Here is a 24073-nt window from a genome sequence, read left to right as displayed (position 1 = left end):
CCTGGTAAAGCCCATGGAATGGGTTCCTTTGCCTGTGTGTTCTCTCTGCCCAATACAGCCATTCACTGCAAGTTGCTGGTGGGCACTTCTGGAACAATGTGGCCTTGCAGGGCACAGTACCAGTGTGTTGGAAGATGCCAGGATGGTGGCAATGCCTGCTTGAAAGTAACGTGCTTTTATCAGCAGTGGGACGGGTATGTGCAGCTGGTGATTGTGGATCTGGCTCTACTTTCTAGTTTGTCTGTGGCCAGCATGGATCTCCTGGAGAAAGCAGTTATATTGAACCGGCCAAGAGTCCATTCTGGTCTCCTTGTTGACTTTTTCTGACAGATAGTTTGTCTGGTAAGATCACAACTCGTGATAAGTTGATCTGTTAACCAGCCACTTAACTAACTATAGCGATCATCAGTTGGGTATTTGCTGCTGTCTAGCAAGAATATTTGAAAAAAGCAAACAAAGTGCAGTGAGGTGATCTCAACTGACAAGATTGGCTTAGCCGAAAATCCCAATTGACTGGACCGCTCAGCTTGCCATAAGCCACACCACATGGAGCTGGTCAAGTTTCACCCAATATTTATTTTTACAAAGTTTTGGTCTCTATGATGATCATAAACAATTTAAATTCTGAACAGCAAGGACCTGTAAATAATAATTAGATAACAACCAGTTAATTTAGGACACTACGGAGAACTCTGTTTTTAATAATGTAATGCAATCTTTTATGTCCACCAGATCAGGTTGATATAGCCTAGTTCAATGCCTCTTGTAATAAGTAACACATCATTAGGTACTCTGATCCTTCATTAACAGACTGAAATGTAAGCCTAAATCCCTGAAGGGTAACTTGGATCCACAATCCTCTGATTTAAACTCCAAAGTGCTACAGCTGAGTTATGTAAAGATATCCAAATGTTCTGTCTGGTAATGTTTAATGTACAAAGAAAAAGAATGGAGAATGAAGAAAAAATTTGAATGAAGATTGAACACAAAAATAATGCTTGAGTCTATTAAGTAAGTCAAGAACATTTTCTCCAAAAATAACTAACACAAATGCCTTTTCCATTTATCAAACAAAAGTATTTGCATTAACAATCACTGTTTAATTTACTTTCTTTATTGTCCTATAAGTTCTCTATTTTATCTTCTTTTATATTTATCATGTATAATATCATTTATCATATCCCTGTAAGACAATATCACTAGGAAACTTTGTTTATCAATTCTAACAAACCACTTAATCCTCAAAATAATCCTTGTATTCCTATTTGTGGTTCAAGGCCCTATATCACTTTGAGCCTTCACTATGTGTACTCTTTTAATAGAAACAACTTTCTCGCAGGCCATTCAGATCATACATGGGTAGGCTCTCTTTTGACACAACAATACATGAGTATGTGAACTCAGTGTCTTATATGTGATTGTGGCAAGTACTTTCACTGGTATGCCTGCACCTGAATGCCTGTTACTTTTTCCTTATTTTCTTTGAAGACTAATTGAAGACTAAGGTGTAATATTGCTCAGAAGTAACATTCACTTTGCTTGCATTGTTTGAAAGCCATGAGCAATTAATTGTATTTTAATAGTTGGATAACTTATCATTCTTGCATTTGATTTGCAAAAAACTCTCAAAATAAAATGTTTTGTTTGACTTTTTATTTAGAGTGAGTTCTAAGTTTCTCCCAATTCAAAACTTAGTAAATCTTGGGTGTATGCTATGGCACTTTCTATCCATGCAACATTCCCATTCCATTCCTGCCTTTAACTTTGATAGATCACATTTCAAATTTCTCATGTGATTTGTTTTGTACTACTGCCTGTTAACTTTTTCCTCAGAACAATCTTTTTGACATTCTCCAAAATTGTTTGCGTTCTATTGTTTCCAACATTATATTTTACCCTCACAGATTTCTGGAATCTTTTATTCCATAAATTATTTTGCCACATAAACAAATTCTGCCAGTTCATGAACTGCTTGTCCTTGTTGAAAGGTTTTAATTTAGTTACATCCTGACTGAAAATGGCAATTTCTTTTACAGTTCATGTGGGATAGTTCTACTTTCACCCCACTTGGGAAAAAGGGACAATTTGCACTTGAAATTTCATTGATTAGTTTACAGCTCTAGTTTCCATGAAAATGTGTGGGCATGATTACATACATCTGTAAACTAGTAGAAAATAATATAATTGTTACAATAAGATTGAATGACAAATGAGCAATGGAGACGAAAAGTTGCTGACACCAACCTGGACTAATGGAGTAATTGTTCATTCTCTACTTTGGAGCAATTTGAGGCCTTTCAAGGGTCTATTGCATCATTCAGCCACTTACACAGTACAGGTTAAAGATATCGGAATGATAGAATGGAGGTGGGACAAGGTCTCATTAATCATGTTGCACTTACAATCTCTTACTGCATTTGCATGATGTGTCACATGATGTGTGCATCAGAATAATATCCACTATGTCAAAGGCCCATGAACAGGCATCCAGGGTCCTTCCCTGTTGGAGTCCTCCATATCTCACTGTTGAGGATAATGCAAGCTGCTATTTATGTGTGATACAAATGCTAACATTACCAAGGAGCAGTCTCGTTTCTTGGATTCCCCACACCGGTTCAAACAATCACTATCACTGTGACTGTGGTGTAGTGAAGGAGCAGAAACATTGAGGAGATACAAATGCAATAGCAAGCTCAGGAACAGCAGTAACCTCCAGTGGCTGATGAACAGCCTCCATGTGAACAATTCACAGCAAAAGGTCCCGAAGCTGTAGAGGGGACTTGAGTATTTGGCTCCACTGTCATCTCCTCCAGTGCAGCAAGACACAGTGCCACTGTGAACGAAAATGCTCTGGCCCACCTTGTTAGAATTTGCTGGTTTGTGACCTACTACCTGAAGAAGGGAGTGGCCATCCTGTCCCAGAGGTCATCATCCTAAAGTTTTATGCAACTGGCTACTTTCAATTGTCCTCTGGGAATCTATGTGAGATCTCCCAATCCTCAGCCCACACATATTAAAGCCATGACTAATGTAATTTGTGCTACATCACACCATTTCACCTTGTTTCCTCAAGATGATGTCAGAGCTATAACCCACGCAGTAGGCTTTGCCAATGTAGCTGGCTTCATCTGGAGTAAAGGCACTATGGACATCATGTTGAGAAAAAAATTGATAACATGACTAATATTATCAATAGAAAATGGTTCCATTTGTTTAATATACAAGTAATCTGTGATCATTGGTAACACATTTTAAAGCTGAAAATGTGTTGCTGGAAAAGCGCAGCAGGTCAGGCAGCATCCAAGGAACAGGAGATTCGACGTTTCGGGCATAAGCCCTTCTTCCAGGGCTTATGCCCGAAACGTCGAATCTCCTGTTCCTTGGATGTTGCCTGACCTGCTGCGCTTTTCCAGCAACATATTTTCAGCCCATCTCTGGAAAACAACTTCACATTTTTTGCAATATTCTCTTCCCTTCTGTAGAAGAATCCATTCAATTTTTAATCCAACCAATGAAGGACATCATTCAATTAATTCCCATCTGTAAAATAATTCATTCTGTTTCATAGATTATTCACAATGAAGTAGAAATTGATCCATGTATTCTCCTTATACTATAGTGTAATTCATTCACAGTTTACATCTTACACTTATCTATAGTGCTTTGTTTACATTTTTATTGAAATTTTACAAATGTGAGTATTTACATTTTATTCATTTATCTGCAACTGTGGATAAAATCATTTACATTTTATATCTTGTTCCCACCCCTTTCCACCCTACAGTAGAGACCTGCATAACAATTAACTTAATTCTAACTGTAAGGCAGGTTTTTTTTTGTAAGTTGTAAGAGACCCCCCTCTTGAAGTGTTGTCTGTGTCTTACTCAGTTGCAAGCTGCAGCTCCAATGCCTCTAACTGACCTCCCAGAATCGCAAACCTGCTGCCATCCTTAATTCGAAGTATTCCCATCTCCAGATTAATTAAGAGTTCCCCATAGAAATAACAATGAATGACTGTTGTGACCTGTGGGGGCAGGTTCAGGACTTGAGCTTCATTACAGAGCTGTTTCCATTGCCAGTACAATTGCTGTGCCTGTTGTTAAGACGGTTCTACCGTCCCCGTGTTCGTTTCGGAGGAATGAGACACTGGGTCAGATTCTAAGAAACAGACTGCTCTATTCGAGACAGAATCGAGTTACAGCAAGGTATCAGGCTTGCTGGAGAAGGCGTTCTGACTATTTTTTAAATTTGTCTATCCTTTTGTTCTCTCACATTCCAGAGTTACATCCTTATTTGGTAAAACGCAGAATTTTCGTATGTGATTGGGTCTCGCCTGATAACGTTCTATTACCTCAGTTTGAGCTACGTGTATCTAGACACGGCTCTAATGTCCTGTTATCTCTCACCCTCCCTGGGGCCTCTTCAGGCTATGCCATCAGCTTTTCAGTCTGTTCTTAGTGTAACATAATGGCTTACTGTTGTCTAGTGAAGCTAACAAGTTCCAGACTTGCTAATACTACCTTACGTGAGCACTACCTAACAATAAAGTTTCTTACACTACCTAACCTTAATAATGGATCCCAACACTCCCTCCCTTGGCCTCGAAAGAGGCCACACAAAATACAGCAGTTCGCGCGCAGCAGTCAGGACCCGGACGGTCGGTGAGCGCCCCTCCGTCGCTCCTTTGCAAGACCGACCAATTAGCTTAACCCGGCTTGTCTGACTCTAGGGAGACATAGTTATAGGGGATAGGAGTCCCTAAGCAGCATACAACCTCACAAAGCAATCCGCGTCGCAAAAAATCCCTACTCTAGGCGCCTCTCCAGTTCGCATACAATCGTTAAGGCACGAGATGCAGTGAAATAATACATAACAGACATAAGCACTCAAAAGTCGTAAACATCTACAAAAAGCTATCTCAAAACCAACAAAACGATTACTGAGTATGATAACAAAAGCGAAGAGAACCAGAGGAAAACACAAAATGGATAAGTTAGGGCGCCTGCAGAATGAAGGTCTGCTGTCCAAAGAACACCCAATTGTACAACCTCCCAGTAAAATCGGTCGTATTATACCATGACATCAAACTACTGACATAGTGTCAAATCTTTTTTGTAATAGGATTCAATGAGCTCTCCTTCCTTCCCAAAGGTTTGTCGTTAAGTCGGTTCTGGAAGATGCCACAAAACTGGCATTTTCCTTTGTCAAAAATACAGTGAATACAATGTCAAACCGCTGGGTCCACGATTTTCCTTATATCAAGCTGCTTTGCAAGCCAGAAACTTGACCAGATTCCTGACACGGATACAAAAGCCAGGCATCTGTTAAAACCACATGACCACAGGCCATTATTCTGAAGGTCAATGCACGACTGTGCCTGTCTTAGGTTGTCCCTCGCTCGAGGAATCTTACCTGTCATTGGCTAACCAGTCACCTTCACTTGACCAATAAAAACCCACATCCATTTTACAGCTGTCAAGTACGGACACGGGCAGTGGTAACTGGCTTATCATTGTGAACCGTGGCCGTCGAGACCAATCGAAGCCATTTAGGAATACCAGATGATGGCTAGGAATCTCTTGAGTGAACAATAGTCTCTTGAGTCTCGAGGCATATAGCACTTCACAATCTCTAACTGCAGCATAAAAGCACAAATTTACCTGTTGTCAATTTGAACGGGAAAGAAAAAAAAAATACACAACTAGGGGGTCTCTGCACCTCAGCCCTCACATTCTGAGGCCCTAATATGGGAAGGATTAGAAATGAGAGATACAGTTATAAAGTAAAATCATAAGTTGTCCCGCGTTTCTCTCTCAGGCATATTAGATTAGATTAGATTAGATTAGATTACTTACAGTGTGGAAACAGGCCCTTCGGCCCAACAAGTCCACACCGACCCGCCAAAGCGCAATCCACCCATACCCCTAACCTAACACTATGGGCAATTTAGCATGGCCAATTCACCTGACCCGCACATCTTTGGACTGTGGGAGGAAACCGGAGCACCCGGAGGAAACCCACGCAGACACGGGGAGAATGTGCAAACTCCACACAGACAGTCGCCTGAGGCGGGAATTGAACCCAGGTCCCTGGCGCTGTGAGGCAGCAGTGCTAACCACTGTGCCACCGTGCCGCCTCCATTCCCTCTGATACCGATCCCGTAATCTTCCCATGGGGTGCCCCCATCACAGGCTCCTCCAGCACCGCTGCCTGGTATGCGGGTGGGGGGTTATCCTTTCCCGTCAGGGCATGGTCGATCGTTCGTGTCACAAGCGTCCTGATACATGGTATACAACAACAACCACAGGTAATAAAGATAGCAACAGAGATGCATAAACCAAGGGCCAGCTGTCCCAGCACAGTTCCCCATCTACCGAGTGTGCTATTCAGCCAATCTATGACTGGGTTTTTTAACCCCTGACTGCTCAGAAATGATGCCAGTTGTTGTTCCCCTCCCTGTCGTTATCAAAATCATAAGCGGAATGGCTCTTTCTGCCCTTTATAGATCAGGACACTCCCGCCCAAAATGCCCTATCTTTCCACAATAATGGCATCCTGCCTGTGGAGACCTTCGTCTCTGCCCCTGTCGCTCAAACTCTCTATCAAATGCTCCTCCATGTCTCTCCCTACTCCCTTTCTTCTCTGCCCTACATGCTATCACTCGCTGCTCCGGTTGCTCACTTTTGGCTGCATTCTTCTCCTAATTACCTCATCAACCGCAGCTACCATCATTTACGCGTTCTGCTCCTGTCACTCGTCCTTTCTCTCTTTACAACCACTTTCTGTGCCCCTCCTAACAATTCATTTAATGGATTTATCCCACTTCACCCTTCTATCTTCCGTATCTTTCCCTATCCAGCATCCCCATATAGGTCTCCTTTCTCCCGCAGTAAATAGTATATTCAAAATAGACATTAACTCAGCCCACAAATACAGAGTGGGCCTCAAAAATAAATTAATTTGTTCTGACAATCCTATCGGATTCTCAACCAGGACCGTCATTTCCCTTTAAATGTTCCGACCTCCCCACTGGTGAGGGGTCACACACAAACCCAATCTCCTTATCCCCTATCAACACTTCCCGAAGGGGACAAGTCGTTATGTTCTTCCCTGTTTCTTTCTTTTAAGAAATTTTCCAATGTTCCTATCTTCCCATATGCTCAAACACCAATTTATCAATTCATGCTTGACTAACTTTAAGGCCTGTTCCTAACTTGTAAACATATTTATATATTTACGTCCATTTATTCAGTGTTTAATATTTAAAATGTAAAATGCATACAGTTCCCAATTTTGAAATCCACAGTAATCGTCCAGATTTACTACCCTAATTTAGATCCAAAATTAGTTTTCTTATGTACTCCTGACCAATCATTTCTCAATTACAATACTTTAGGTCGTAAAAATAATCAGAGCTGTCTTACAACAATTTGTCAATTCAAGTTAAAAACTTCTAACGCATGCACAATGGTCGAATCCAAGGTCACAGATAATAACCATGGAAACTTTCGTTTTTTACAACTACCCACTGTCGAACGAAACTTCGACTGTCCTTCATATATTGCTTTTATGTAAAAATAAACGAGGTTAGTAAGAAAAGTAGTTAGGGAGTCATGACTCATAAAAGAACAGAAGTTATTAGCCTTAAAAAATCATGTTAAGCTCACATAAAAAGAAATCACTTTAAACAGCAGTCCCGGAACTCAGGCTCTAGAAACAAAACCAAGAAAATAATCACCAAACAAACAGATGCATCTGAATCAGTTCACGAAGGGTTAAAGTCTTTGCAGGCTGTATTCCCGAAATGTTTACTTCAAACGTGCTGCCCTACTCTCTCTATCTATCTCTCTCACAGACACGGTCTGCTAGTGCTCAGCAGCATTCGCATTCTCTCTCTCCTTGGGATATGACACACAATTTCCTAATTCCACAGACCCACTCAGATTATTATATCAGTTATATCAATATCAGTTACCAACTAATCTTTCCCATCTCCACTCAATCTCAATAAAATCTCCAACCTGAAAAAATCATGTTAAGCATTCATAAAAAATCACATTCAAAAAAAAATCCAGGGACTCAAGCTCTAGGTGATAGCACTCAGACATTCATTCACTAACAAGCAGATGAATTTAAGCCGGAACACAAAGTGTTAAACTGTCTGCTGGCCGAGCAGTCCTTTGTTAGTGTCTCGCACTGTCTCTCTCTCTCTCTCTCTCTCTCTGTTCTCTCCCACAGACCTTTACAAACACAGAAATACTTACACACACACACACACACACACACACAGATTTTTACACACTCAGAGACTCTATCTTTCTCATAAACAGACTCCCTCTCACACACACACAGTCGCTCTGTCCGGAACTCTGTGTCTGTCTCTGACTGTTATAAAAATCCCGTCAACCACCCTGTCTAACCGTCCCGTTAGGTAATACGCCGTCCCCTCGTACCGTTACGTCCGTTATTATGTCAGCGCAGCGGAAGCTTCCCAGTCCCCAAGTCCGTCAGCGCGTGGGTTTATACTCCCGTAACCCCAGTACCCGCGTCTTACACTATCCCCCGACCCAACTTCCGTTCCGGGAGCCGTGCGGTCCGTAATACACAATCGCATCGCCTCCTACCTCCAGGATTTTGAAATTGCAAAGTTGTTGCCACGCACACCTGGAGAAATCACCGACTCACCACCAGGAGAGAAAGTGAATGAAAAAATAGTACTCACCGATTCCAGGACTTTCAATCTGCAGTGATGTTCCAACGCACACCTAGACGGTTCACTTGTCTAACGATAGGAGACTATAAACATATGCCTCAGCGTCTCCAGGAATTTAAAATTGCAGGGCTGTTTCAATGCACACCTAGAGGATGCACTTTTATAACCATAAGAGATCAAAAATAAATAACTCACTGTCTCTAGGACTTTTGGAATTGCAGGGGTGTTTCAACGCACACCTGGAGAATTCATCCACTCTAGGACTTTAAAATTGCAGGGCTGTTTCAACGCACACCTAGAGGATTCACTTCTCTAACGATAAGAGACCAAAAAATATAACACTCACCATCTCCAGGACTTTTGAAATTGCAGGGGTGTTTCAACGCACACCTGGAGGACTCACTCTTCTCACTATAGAAAGCAACAAATAAAAAAGAAACTCACCGTGTCCAATACCTCCGGCTTTTCCAGGACGACCAACACACCTAAAGGACTCGCACTTAGAACAAGCGATTCTCTGTCGTCTACTCACGTCTGCAATTTAGGTTGGCAAAGGTATTCGAGACGTCGGAACAGCTACTAATTTAGAGTGGTCAATGTCTACTGGAGACATTTATGCAAAGGGCGTCCCCGTACCCAGTTCAGAATGGCCGGCCGCCCGGCGGCTCTCAACTCCTGCCAACAAGCGTGTCTCCGTTCCCTCCGCACGTCCGGGGTCACCATCTGTTAAGACGGTTCTACCGTCCCCGTGTTCGTTTCGGAGGAATGAGACACCGGGTCAGATTCTAAGAAACAGACTGCTTTATTCGAGAGAGAATCGAGTTACAGCAAGGTATCAGGCTTGCTGGAGAAGGCGTTCTGACTATTTTTTAAATTTGTCTATCCTTTTGTTCTCTCACATTCCAGAGTTACATCCTTATTTGGTAAAACGCAGAATTTTCGTATGTGATTGGGTCTCGCCTGATAACGTTCTATTACCTCAGTTTGAGCTACGTGTATCTAGACACGGCTCTAATGTCCTGTTATCTCTCACCCTCCCTGGGGCCTCTTCAGGCTATGCCATCAGCTTTTCAGTCTGTTCTTAGTGTAACATAATGGCTTACTGTTGTCTAGTGAAGCTAACAAGTTCCAGACTTGCGAAGACTACCTTACGTGAGCACTACCTAACAATAAAGTTTCTTACACTACCTAACCTTAATAATGGATCCCAACACTGTGTACCTTTAAATCTTTGTGACCTATCAATATTGTATAGATTTTATCTATATGCCATCTGTGTAAGAGCATTTACATTATCATAATTTTTTGTTTCACAACATGTAATGGTACTTAATCTTGTAAATTTCTTTGTTTGCTTCTCATATCCACTTTTGATGTGTCAAAGGGTACAATGTAGCTGTAATATCTGAGCACTAGATGCTGCTGAGTCATCAGATTTTAGGTTCAATATTCCCCACTCCAGGGATTTGAGCTCATCATCGAGGCTGACACTTCACTGCAGCACTGAAAGGGTGCTAAATTGTCTGAGGTGCCATTTGTGACTTGAGACATTGAACTGATCTCTGTCTGCTGGCAGTAAAAGATGCAGAATCACTTTTCAAACAAGAATGGGGAGTACACCCAGTGTCTCAGTCAATGTTTACCTCTCAACCAACATCATAATTGTCCATTTAAGTTATTGCTCCTGGTGGGATCTTTTTGTGCAGAAATTGGATGCTGCATTTCTCTGCACTTACGTGACTACATTTCCAAAGTAATTCATTCACTATAAACATTTTGGGACACGGTGAGTCATGCTGTATAAGTTCAAATATTTCTGTTCTTACCATCTTGGTATAAGAATATTTGTATTCCAATATTTGTGAGTTTAAAATGATAGTAATTGGGTGCCATTAGTGAATATGTAAACCATCTTGAACCTCAATGTTTGCATTTCAAGTCCTGCTGGCCTCCCAATCTCCTTGGGATATAAACTCTACTGTATCCAACAAATCCAGCTGAATTTTAACTCCGAAGAACTGTTAAATGGGAGCAGATGTTGGAGGTTTGGGATCGAGGGGGGAGTTGGGGAAGTGTCCTAGACTCGGCCATTTTCACCTCCTTCCACAATAACCTTCCCTCCATCTTAATGTCAGGAGTAGGGATGTTCACCCATGATTGCACGGTTCAGTTCCATTCATAATTCTTCTGATGAACAAAACAGTCCGGACTCATTTGAGGCAAATGCTATGAATGTGTCTCTTTAAAAGAGAGTAATTGAATTGAATTGAATTTAAGTTATTGCCATGTGTACCGAGGCACAGTAAAAAGCTTTGTCTTGCGAGCAATACAGGCAGATCACAGAGTTAAGTAGCATAGATAAGTAAATAATAGGTAAACAGCAGCAAAAACAAAAATACAGATACAGGTGAATGTCAAGAGTTTGTGAGTCCATTCAGTATTCTAACAACAGTAGGATAGAAACTGTTCCAAAACTGGCTGGTGCATTTGTTCAGGCTTCTGTACCTTCTCCCCGATGGCAGAGATTGTAGAAAAACATTGCCAGGTTGGGATGGATCTTTGAGAATGCTGCTGGCCTTTCCTTGACAGTGGGCCAGGTAGATGGATTCTACAGATGGGAGGTTGGCCTTTGTGAGTGTCGGGCTCAGTTCACCACTCTCTGTAACCGTCTCTGATCTTGAATGGTACAGCTACCAGACCAGATAGTGATACATCCAGACAGATTGCTTTTGATGGTGATCCTATAAAAGGATGAGTAATATCCTGCCGAAAGTCAATAATGAGTTCCTTGGTTTTGCCGACATTGAGAGCTAGGTTGTTCTCAGTGCATCATTTTTCCAGGTCTTCCACTTCCCGTCTGTAGTCTGTTTCGTCACCATCTGAGATTTGACCGACTATGATGGTGTCATCAGCGAACTTGTAAATGGCATTAGTCTGGTATTTGGCGATGCAGTCATGGTTATACAGTGAATATAGTAGGGGGCTGAGTACGTGCCCCTGGGGGGCTCCAGTGATGAGTGTTAGTGAGGATGAAATATTGCCCCCAGTCTTCACTGATTGTGCCCTGTGGGTCAGGAAATTGAGGATCCAGTTGCAGAGAGTGGGGCTTAGTCCAAGTCAGTAAGTTTAGTAATCGAGGGGATAATAGTGTTGAAGGCTGAACTGTCGTCAATGAGTAGGATTCTTACATAGCAGTTCTTGGTGTCAAGATGTTCTAGGGAGGAGTGAAGGGCAAGTGATATGGCATCTGACATGGATCTGTTGGTCCAATAAGCAAATTGGAGTGGGTCAAGAGCAGTGGGGAGGCTGGATTTGATTAATGCCATGACCAGCCTTTCAAAGCACTTCATGACCACCGAAGTTAGGGCCACTGGGTGGTGGTCATTGAGACATACTGCATGAGCCTTCTTAGACACAGGGGTGATGTTGGCCCTCTTGAAACAGGCAGGGACAGTGGCCTGCTGCAGAGAGAGGTTGAAGATGTCCGAGAAGACCTCTGCCAGTTGATCTGCACATGAATGCACATTCTGGTACTCTGTCTGGTCCCATCACTTTCCTTGGATTCACGTGAAGGAAAACTGATCTGACCTCTGATGCAGTGACTGTCGTCAGGACTTGTCATATTAGGTGTTACCTCTCTGCTGAAATTCTGCTCAAAGCGAGGATAGAAGGTGTTGAGATGATCTGGGAGGGATGTATCATTGTCAGCTATCTTGCACTGACTCTTTTTAGAACTTGTGATGTCATTCAGTCCTTGCCATAGTCTCCAGGTGTCAGTCTGGGTCTCTAGTTTGGGTCGGTATTGGTCCTGTCTTAATAGCTCTGCGGAAGTCATACTTGAATTCCTTATATTTGAGTGGGTCTCCTGATCTGAAGGCCTCACACCTGGTTTTTATCAGGTTCTGTATGTCCTGATTCATCCTGGGTTTCCTGTTGGGGAACACCCGGATTGACATCCTCAGTTGTGTTCATGAGATGTCTCCTTTGACCTGAGGTGTGACAAAAAGTCCTGAGCAGGGATAGTGGTGATTATATTTAACGTCAATCCAGAGACAAGCCCATGTGATCTTTTGCTGTGCCCCAAACGTCTACAAGATGGATACAGTATCAAGAACAAATCCACAATCTTCTCAACTTTCTATCAAGCTCTCCTGGGTTCACCAGGATCCCTGAAATGGGTGGATTATCTTACAAACCATAGTTAAACAGGTTGGTACTCTACTCCCAGGAGTTTAAAAGAATGAGAGGTGATCTCATTGAAACATTTTAGATTTTTAATGGACTTGTCAGGGTAAATGCAGAGAGGATGTTTCCCCTCACGGGAACATCTAGGGGCAAAGGGCATAGTCTCAGAATTAAAGGCACCAATTTAAGACTGATGTAAGGAGTAATTTCTTCTTTCAGGGGTTTGTGAGTCTTTGGAATTTCTTGCACAGTGAGCTATTTGGAGCAGAGTCCTTCTGTGTACTTAAGGCTGAGACAGCTAGATTCTTGTTCAGTTGGGGAATCAAGGGTTACGGGAAAAGAGCTGGAAAGTGGAACATGAAGAATGTCAGATAAGGCATGATCCTATTGAATGGCAGAGCAGGCTTGAGACTGTAAGAGCAGAGGTGAGACTCTATGAGGCTCTGGTCAGACTGTGTTTGGAATATTAGGAGCGGTTTTGAGCCTCATATCTAAGGAAGAATATGCTGGCATTGGAGTGGGAGCCAGAGGTTGTTTACAAGAATGATCCCAGGGACAAAGGCTTGTTGTGTGGTGAGTGGCTGAGGACTCTGGGCCTGTACTTGATGGAATTTAGAAGAATGAGGGGGGATCTGACTGAAATTTACAGAGTACTGAGGGGCCTGGATAAAGTGGATGTGGAGAAGATGCTTCCACCAGTAGGAGAGACGAAGACCTGAGGGCACAGTTTCAGAGTGAAAGGATGACCCTTTAGAACTGAGATGAAGAGGAATTTCTTCAGCCAGAGAGTGGTGAATCTGGGGAACTCATTGCTACAGAAGACTGTGGAAGCTAAACCATTGTGTGTCTTTAAGAAAGAGATAGATAGTTTCATGATTGGGAAGGAGATCATGGATTCTGGGGAGAAGGCAGGAGAATGGGGTTGAGAAATATATCAGCCATGATTGAGTGGCAGTGCAGACTCAATGGGCTGAATTACCTAAATCTGCTCCTGTATCTTACAGTCTTCTGGTCACCACTCCCTGCTGTATCAAGTTGCAACTTCTAGTGGAAAAAGAAACCCAAATCAAAACCCAAATTAAAAATGCAATGATAATCTTCACACCTTGGCACCGTAAAGGGGCTGGAAGAGAAAGGCAAGGTTGATACTGCGGTGTTGAGGCGTTGGTAGGAATCAATTTTTCTGTTTGAAGTGAGGGAGTAGAACTGTTGAGACTTTTGGAGCAATAGGGAAGGGAGGCAAGCAGCATTGAGTGGACCTTGCTGGTGGATCGTGTAGATTGACTGAGGGGAATGACATTTAAAGAACATTAGAAGATGCAATTTGATGTGATAGGGGGCAGTGAGCTCAATAGAAAGTCCTGAATCATGTGGGACTTGTTCTTGTAGGCTTATCTATCCACCTGATGTTTGATGCATGATGAAAGGAGTTGTAAGACGGACCTTGATTCCATTGGTTAGATACTCATCACGAGTTGCCCACAGGCCCACTATCAATGAGGGAAGCTGATGCTGCTGGCCCAGTCAAAGAGCTTAATAATCTCAATGAGAGAGAGAGAGAGAGAGGTGGGTGCTGCTGAGGTACAAGACCTTGGGAGCTCAGCCAGGGAAGTTTGAAAAAATAGATAAAATCAGGAGCTGAGAGTTGGAGGTGCAACCCTTGCAAGACGATCATTGCAGCTGCTGGAACTGCTTGCAGCTCCCTCCCTGAGCTATCAGTCCTGAACGTTGAGCTGTTGTTGAGATGCTGCCACCATTTAACTGGCTTTCCCCCTGCATCGGGGGCGATTGCCTCACCACCAGCAAAATGACCCCTAATTGGGGCTTCAATTATGTTTTTGCAACCAAACATCCACTCCCTCCATCACTGACAACAGTGTGTACTATCTTCATTATGCACTGCAGCAATTCACCGACGATCCTCAGACAGCACCTTCCAATCCTACGACCATTTCCACTCAGAAGGACAAGAGCAGCAGATACATGGGAATACCATTGACTAAGTCCCCCTTCAAGCCACTCACCATCCTGACTGGAAATATATTGCCGTTCCTTCACTATGCTGAGTCAGAATCCTGAAATTCCCTCCGTGAGGGTATTGTGGGTCTACCCACAGCACATGGACTGCAATGGTTCAAGAAGATATCTTCCTGCCCACCTTGTCAAGGGCAACTAGGGACAGGCAATAAATGTTAGCCAGCCAGTGACATCCATGTCCCAGAAATGAATAAAAAAGCCCGTTCCCACCACCCCACCCCCCCCCACCCCCCGGTGGACAGTCTCTGCATCCGTTCCCTCCACTGGGAAAAAGCCCTTTTGAAATGACTACCTGACTACTCAGACCCCTAGGAATCTTAGTGGCCCACAAACCGGTAAACACGTTTCACCAACTCCTCACAAAAGTTAAAGACCCGACACGGGGTCTGGCACGTGGGCGGCACGGTGGTACAGTGGTTAGCACTGCTGCCTCACAGCGCCAGAGACCCGGGTTCAATTCCCGACTCAGGCGACTGACTGTGTGGAGTTTGCACGTTCTCCCCGTGTCTGCGTGGGTTTTCTCCGGTTTCCTCCCACAGTCCAAAGATGTGCGGGTCAGGTGAATTGGTCATGCTAAATTCCCGTAGTGTTAGGTAAGGGGTAAATGTAGGGGTATGGGTGGGTTGCACTTTGGCGGGTCGGTGTGGACTTGTTGGGCCGAAGGGCCTGTTTCCACACTGTAAGTAATCTAAACCCCCATTCAACAGGATGAACATAATCTACAAAGATACCCTGCAAGGCCTGTGAAAAACAGTACATAGGACAAACAGGAAGAAAAGTTGACCATATGAATGCATGAGCATCAACTCCCCACTGCCAGACTGAACCAGTACTCTGATTTCCACCCACACGGACAACGAAGGACACATATTCAACTGGGACGATGTAACCATCCCAGCACAGGCAAAATAGAGACACATGAGAGAATTCCTTAAAGCCTGTCACTCCAGCTGGAACTCAATCAATAAACATATTGAACTGATCTGATATACAAACCATTCAGATACAGAACTGGAAGTACCAAAAAGCAGAGACACACAAGTACCAGGCAGGACAGACCGACAGCACTTTATCGAAGACACACTGATGATGTCACCTAGCAAGGTGACAAAACGTCTGCAGAAAACCACACCAGTTCAGCGAATGAATCTATGACCAAATCCATAACCCTACGAATCTTTTCAAAAACCCGAAGCCCTTTTGGCCGTATCACATCAAACAGCCAATCACACATGGCCACTCATCATTTCACCAGCTCTTCTACCTCCTGGTCCACCTCCGGGAGGTTTATAAAATCCTGGTTTCTATTCTCAGAACCTGCCTCAGCAAATTAACATGGATATTACATTTACAACATAGCCTTTACCTTGCTGATTTCTCTCAATTATGGCATTACATGCCGTGTACTGTAAAGCAAGTCAACGTTGAATTTATAAAACTACATTTTGTCACCAAAAGCATTATCGTTTTTGTAAATAAAATCTCACAAACAAAACAGAATGACCCTTTTCAGAAGCACAAAGCACTTTCAGTTGTTGAGAGTTTTGATTTTCCCTTGTCTATAATATAACAAACAGCCACAATTGCTACATCGTTAAAAGCCTTTATGAATTATTTATCTGCACGAGATCATGTCAATCACCTTGTCTGGAAGTAGCGGTTTTCTGATAGCCTGAAGTCAGATTAAATTTAATGTAACATAAATACCCTACTCCTTTAAGCTGCATCTTTGTTCCAATCCAGACTGTTTCATGAAAAATTGTTGCGCAATTAAAGAAGTAATTTTCACCCACAGATCATCAGCTCACATCTCTGTACAGTTGAGAGAATACTGTAGCTTAGACATTGGACAGTAGTCCTGTAGGCTCGAAGTCAGGCCTCCTGACCTTTTTCTGATGTACATTCCTTTTGAAATAGAAATACTAAATAGTAAAATGTACTCTTAAATCCCATTGCAAGATGATTAAGAGAAGGGGACTGTTCCACAAACATAGCTCAGGTATTTTCAAAGAACTGATTGGGGGTGGTCACAATGTACGAAACATTTGAAAGGTTAGATACAGTTCATATTTATACTGTCTAGCTTCTTAATATGGGCATCATGATAGTCTGACTGGCTCTCACTCAGAGCTGAAGCATCTTTAATACCCGATTCCAGTCGCTGACCAGAGTTGACAGTGAGATGTTCCGGTCTGCTCCCAGTGTTCTGGTCTGGCGGTGTTTGTGTGTGTGTTTGTGTTGGGGGTAGTGTGGTTATAGTGTGGTCATCAGGAAGGGCTTTTGCCCGAAAAGTCGATTTCGCTGCACTTTGGATGCTGCCTGAACTGCTGTGCTCTTCCAGCACCACTAATCCAGAATCTGGTTTCCAGCATCTGCAGTCATTGTTTTTACCTCGTAATGTGGTTACAGGGAGAGGGCTGGAAATAGGGCACAGTGTAGAGGGCTCGCTCCTTCCACCTCCTGTCGTGACCTGGCTAAGTCCCCTGTTTATAATTCACATTTTAATAAGTGGTAGAGCAGGCCATCCCTGCTGTTTCCCCTGACCTGCAGAGGGGTGTTGCTATGGTAACCTCTGTTAGGCCATCCAGTTGGGGTCTGCATGGAACACTTCAGTGCACGGAATCTTGTTGCCCACCAATTAAACAAAAACATTCTAATCAGATTCAAACCGAACAAGGAGACTTCCTCTGCGTTTGTTTAAAAAATCTCGCTGATTTGAACTGATCTGTTGCTTTTTTACAAACTTTTTGTCAAGTACATCCTTTGAACATCCTGTACTTTCCAATACAGTGAAGTCGGGCTAAATTCTCCGATTTCTCCTGAAAGTGTGACGGCCAGTGAGTTTCACAGTGGCCCACAATCAATTTTCTCACACCATCTTCTACGTTTCTCCTCACTAATTATACTCGTGAGATGATGGCTGCATTTCTCATGAAATCGTGTTTCCTGTGCTCCAGGTAAGATCTTCTCCTGGTTTCCTTGTACCACCCACCCCTGCCCCAAAAGCCCAGCTGCCACTACTTCAGACTCTCCCAATCAGCATTGATCTCTCAGACCTGCAGGGGCTCGATCTGGAAACGGTCTCAAGGGGAAAGACAAGCTCCTTCCAGGACAGAGATCTGAAGGTGCTGCTGGGCTGTCTGGTGGAGAGGATGGGAATCCTTATCCTTGCTCACCTCCCCCATCCCCCAAAGGGGAACACCATAACAAAGACAACCAACCTTGGCATAAAGAGCAGTGTGGGTCAGTGCTGTGTACAGAGTGAAAAGATTTTCTGCACTCTGCAAGATCAAGTGGCACCATCTTCTCTCTGTTACCTCTTACTCAGGATACGGCACATGCCTTTGCCAAGGCTCATAACTACTTGCAAGCATCGTGTTCCACCCAAGGGCTCACAGCATCACATCCTCCCAAACTGCTAACCCTTTCTGCATTTCCAGCTTACTCACTAGGAACACCTGATGACTTCTTGTGACAATGCTGTGGCTTTAGGAAGTGTGCTTTGTCCTGGTTACAATTAAGCAAAGTTTTAAGGCAGAGGTGCCGAATTGGCTAGTAAGAGCCTAGAAAGTAAACAACTTGGGAGGCCTTGTTTTTATTTAAAGTTGGAATAATAGGTGCAGCCTGGATGGGTGTAGCCAGCTCTCACAAATCAGGATTTCTAGTTTTTAGTTTTTTTAGTTTTGAAATTCAGCATCGGTTGCTATTGTGATGTTGAAAAAGTGGAACCTATTTTCCCCATCTCTTGATTATAGCCAAAAGCTAGCGGTTCTCTTCATAGGTTGCTGGATTACATGTGAGTCAAGATCTGTTTTCTGAATTTGCCTTTTTGCCAAAAGGTGTGTTTATAGAATACTACTATACTGAAACAGTTAATTAATAATAGTTGTTGTATCTATTGTTCTGTTAAGTTTTCCAGTCGAGTTAATTTATTCTAAGTTCTTCTTTCTTTAGTTGTACTTTTAATGATAGCATTTGAATACATTATGTTTTGTTTAATATCAAGTAGTTTGACCAGTAAATAGTGTTCGGGACATGGCACTTTACATCTGTCTTTAAGGTAAGAAACAATTAGGGCCTAGGCTACCTTCTTAAAATATTTTGAGAGGGTCTGGTCTGGTCTGGTCCATAACACTCTCCTGCTCATCATCACCTCCTTCCGCTCATGTGTCCCTCTCTGTCATACTGAGTCTCTCCCTTTATCTCATTGCAAAGAAAAACTGGCCACACCCTCACAGATTGATCCCTCAACTGACCTACCTGTAATCACTACACTACATCACTTGAACTGACTGTGACCATCCCCATATAGTGTGATTGAATGACTGTGGTGGATCCTCTAACGTTCACACATCACCACTTACTCAAAGCACACGAATTGTATTTGGTGTGTAAGCAGCTGGCAGTCTGAGTGATGATAGTCTCTGACAGTCTGTAACCTGGTGCTAAAGTTAATGAGCGTCAATCCGCCATGTCAGCATCGATGTGTGAAGTGCATTGGGTGATGGCAGGATGGGTCTTCACCAAGCTATAGATGTCAGGAACTGGCTCTGACCTTTCTGTTGGGAATTTTCACTGTCTACATTTCGTGGTAGAGGAGAGGTGTTTTGGAAAAGCGATGTAAGTCTGCCGAATTGGGTTTTTAATGAACTGCAAATGCACTGAAATAAGGTCGTCACCTCTTTGAACTCACCTTTCTAAGCTCAGGGCAAGTCAAGACCTTCTTTTGCAATGATACAAATCTATACTTTTTTCTTTCTCACCTTATTTTGTCACCACACTTGTCATTACTCTCATGACATCAGGGTGGGAGAATTCACTCAAAATTTTAAAATTAAACCTAAGCCTTTCAAATTCACAACTGTCCCAGAAGATGGCATTCCAAGATAATGTCTGGGACTGTAATTTTCAAAGTTTCCCAGCACTGGATCAAAATCCCATGGCCATTTGATGTCTAACCCAATAATTCAGATCTCTGAATCATTTATAGAGTCAGGGCAACACGAAAAGAGTATTAAATCCAATTCATCCATGAGGACCAGATAACTTAATTTAGTCCCATTTGCCAGCACTTAGCCATATCCCTCTAAACCCTTCCTGTTCATATACCCATCCAGATGCTTTTTCACTGTTGTAATTATGCCAATGTCCACCACTTCCTCTGACAGCTCATTCCATGCACACACCACCCTTTGTGTGAAAAAGTTGCCGCTTAGGACCCTTTTAAATCTTTCCCTTTTCATCTTAAACCTCTGCCCTCTAGTTTTGGACTCCCCCACCCCATGGAAAAGTCCTTATCTATTTACCCTCACGATTTTATAAATCTCTGTAAGGTCACCCCTCAGCCTCCAGGGAAAACAGCCAATCTTGTGGCAGTGACTCTGTTGTCATTGTGTATCCCTCCTCCACATTCGTGTTTTGCTCCTTGATTTGTTCCATTCTGACTTAATTTGCCTAACACCATTACCCCCTTTGTTATTGTCCAGTCTTCAATCTCAGCACAGACCATCCCATGTTTTTTTCTTTCCACTCTCTACCCTTGCATTTGCTTAAAACCTGGTACATCCCTAAGGCTAGGATTTAATGTGGTGAGTACTAAGTGTGGGCATAGGTGACTTCAAGGGACATTAACCTACTTAGGCTCTCTTTATCACCCCAGCATGAAAGTTCATTGGATTGAGCATCAATTTGGTACTTAAGGGCTTCTCCTTTGTCCAATCAGGAGCCTGCTCACTGAATCCTTGCCCTGTCCACCACCCACCCAGAGGTAACTGCTCAATCAGAAATTTGTAGGCTCAGGGTTGGAAGCACAAGTGGCACACCATGACCAGCTTCACCAGTGGGTAAGAAAGTGGGTATTTTGGGGACACTATTGGGGATGGGGTGAGTAACCCTCCCTGTCCCAATTAGCCCCAGATTCAGGCAAGTGGAGCTTCCCTGTGAAGAAAACACGCCCTGTTCCCACCAGCTGGGAGAGAGGGTATTCAGCCCAATGAGTGGCTTAGGCCCTTGGAATCAAGGGTTATGGAGATAAGGCAGGAAGTGGATACTGATTAGGAATGATCAGCCATGATCATATTGAATGGCGGTGCAGGCTCGAAGGGCTGAATGGCCTACTCCTGCACCTATTGTCTATTGTCTATTAGCTGGTGATTCAAAAGCTTCACTTGTTGGCGGGCTGAGGATGCCCACCATGGATTTTCCTGCCCGGAGTGGAGGTGGTGAGAAAGGGACTGAGTACACCTCTGGGTGAACTCAACCAAATATTTGCCCTTTCCTCACCATCTCCAGGGAGGGGAAATTGCACCCTGACTTTACCCACTTCTGATGAAGGCATATTGGAGCCTGAGCAGACCATTCAGCCCCTTGAGCCTGTTCCGCCATTCTAGACCATGGACTGATCAATCACCTCAACGGGCGTGTCAGTGACTCACTAACCTGAAAGTTTCTCCACAGATGCTGCCGAACTTGCTGAAAATTTCCTGGTTTTATTCACTAACTACATTTTGATCTCATCCTAGCCAATTTGCTGCAGTTTGGACAGAGCAGAGGTTCTGTGACTCATAGCCTCTGTCTTTGATTCTATTAACTCACCAAGAATCTTCTGATCCTTTGACATTCTCGAAACAGCTTGCTGGAATTTTTCACCCTGGTTTTGGCAGGTTCCTAGAGAATGGGTGTGTCAGTTTTGAGGTGGATACAGAGAAGCAGAGGAAATCCCTTTTACAATGACCTCTCTCTCAGAAAGCCAATGCGATGGGGAGAGACTACGAGTGAGAATTTTGCAGGAACCTGACCGAGTCCAGGCTGGGGGTGGGGATGGGGGATTGAAGGGGTGTGGTGAGGATGGGTGAGAGGTGGATTAAATAATATGGAAAATAATAAGATTCTGACAATGATTGACAAATGTGACCCTTGCTTTGTTTGTGATTGAAGTAATCAAGGTCCAGCCGATGGAGCAGCTGCTAACACAAACCAGCCGAGCAGCCCTTTGAAGGTCACAGTGAAGATTATCAAAGATCCACTCCTGGACTACGGTTTTATGGTCTCAGAAGATTCACCAGTATGTGTGAAGTCTGTCACTGCAGGTAAATACCTGGGAATGGGAGGTTCCAATGTGGGCAGCATGGCAGCACAGCAGTTAGCACTGCTGCCTCACAGCGCCAGAGACACAGGTTCAATTCCAGCATCAGGCGACTGTCTGTGTGGAGTTTGTACATTCTCCCCGTGTCTGCGTGGGTTTCCTCCGGGTGCTCCGATTTCCTCCCACAGTCCATAAATGTGCAGGTTAAGTAAATTGGCCATGCTAAACTGCCTGTAGTGTTAGGTGAAGGGGTAAATGTAGGGGAATGGGTTTGGGTGGGTTGCGCTTCGGCGGGTCGGTGTGGACTTGTTGGGCCGGAGGGCCTGTTTCCACACTGTAAGTAATCTAATCGAACTGAGGGAAGGCCTGAAGTGTTTTCAAGAGGGGCTGAGGGTCTGATAGGGCCAGGGCTTTTAACTGATACAGTCCATCTCAACACCTCCAGCATTAACTCTGAACTCTTCTCAATCTTTGTCAGTTTTGCCATGGTGACAATACTTCAAGTGGAATTTTCTCTTCCCTGAAGATGGTCAGAAGGTGATATAATGGGCTTGGCCCCTCACCCTCTTCCTGCCACCTCGGTAATTAATTAAAATGATCCATAGACGGCCTTCTTGACTTCCACCAAAATGGTCAATTAAGGGCCTTAACCCGTCACCTTCCAAATTATCTGCCCCCTGGTGGACAAAGCTGCCTAGTTTCCAAACTGAGAAACCATGACAACTTGCAAACTAGGTTAAGGAATAGAGCCTGCATTTTATCCAACTAGTGACAATGGAGGCAGGGATGGGGGCAAGGGAATGGCCTCAAATCCGCACCCCTATCCAAGCCTCCAACTCCTCCTGAGACCCCTTCCTCAAGAACCCACCCCACAATAAGATCATAAAAGTGGCTTATCATCTCATTGCTGGATTTTTTTCCAAAGGGTAAGACACGACCAGTGGACGTTAGGACCCAGAGGTTCTCTCCTCACGTATTTAAAAAAGTTCATAGAGATTTGTAGGGCCTTTACTACTGTCTCTGATCAGCTGAAAATTAGCTACATCTTCAGCCACTCTGTCCTTAATGATAGGCCTAGATATTTGCCAATGCAAGATGTGAGGTTAATTGGGCTATAATTCACCAGGCTTCTGAATTTAATTTAATTTAATTTATTGTCTCGTGTACCGAGGCACAGAGGAAAGCTTTGTCTTGCGAGCAATACAGGCAGATCACCGAGTTCAGTAGCATAGATAAGTGAACAATAGGTAAACAGCAGCAAAAACAAAAATACAGGTACAGGCGAATGTTAAGAGTTTGTGAGTCCATTCAGTATTCTAAGAACAGTAGGGTAGAAACTGTTTCGAAACTGGCTGGTGCGTGTGTTCAGGCTTCTGTCCCTCCTCCCCAATGGTAGAGGTTGTAGAAAAACATTGAAGGGTGGGATGGATCTTTGAGAATGCTGGCGGCCTTTCCTTGACAGCGGTCCTGGTAGATGGATTCTATAGATAGGAGGTTGGCCTTTATGATTGTCCGGGCCGAGTTCACCATGGTGACGCATCATGGGTATACAGTGAGTATAGTAGGGGGATGAGTGCACAACCCTAGGGGCTCCAGCATTGAGCGTTAGTGAGGATGAAATATTGTCCCCAGTCTTTACTGATTGTGCCCTGTGGGTCAGGAAACTGAGGATCCAGTTGCAGAGAGTGGCTCTTAGTCTGAAATAACTAAGTTTAGTAATCAGTCTCGAGAGGATAATAGTGTTGAAAGCTGAACTGTAGTCAATGAGTAAGATTCTCATGTAGCAGTTCTTGGTGTCAAGATGTCCTAGGGCGGAGTGGAGGGCAAGTGATATGGCATCTGACATGGATCTGTTGGTCTGATAGGAAAATTGGAGTGGGTCAAGAGCAGTGGAGAGGCTGGAGTTGATTAATGCCATGACCAGCCTTTCAAAGCATTTCATGACCATTGAAGTTCGGGCCACTGGGCGGGAGTCACTGAGACATGCAGCATGAGCCTTCTTAGACACAGAGATAATGTTGGCCCTCTTGAAACAGGCAGGGACAGTGGCCTGC

General features: G+C 43.6%; 1 protein-coding gene and 1 pseudogene across 1 annotated transcript in view; both read left to right on the top strand.

The window, feature by feature from the left end:
• Positions 1-24073, top strand: part of LOC132820027 (sodium- and chloride-dependent neutral and basic amino acid transporter B(0+)-like) — a 640602-nt pseudogene that overhangs the window by 107294 nt on the left and 509235 nt on the right.
• Positions 9360-24073, top strand: part of LOC132820283 (FERM and PDZ domain-containing protein 1-like) — a 58855-nt gene continuing 44141 nt past the window's right edge. Inside the window, exons 1-2 of the mRNA XM_060832308.1 lie at positions 9360-9421; positions 21872-22023. Coding sequence (XP_060688291.1) covers positions 9360-9421; positions 21872-22023 — 214 coding nt within the window. The remainder of the gene's footprint in view (positions 9422-21871; positions 22024-24073) is intronic.

This window comes from Hemiscyllium ocellatum, chromosome 11, assembly GCF_020745735.1.
Source record: "Hemiscyllium ocellatum isolate sHemOce1 chromosome 11, sHemOce1.pat.X.cur, whole genome shotgun sequence".
Classification (NCBI taxonomy): Eukaryota; Metazoa; Chordata; class Chondrichthyes; order Orectolobiformes; family Hemiscylliidae; genus Hemiscyllium; species Hemiscyllium ocellatum.
This window is presented reverse-complemented; position numbering and strand designations above follow the sequence as displayed.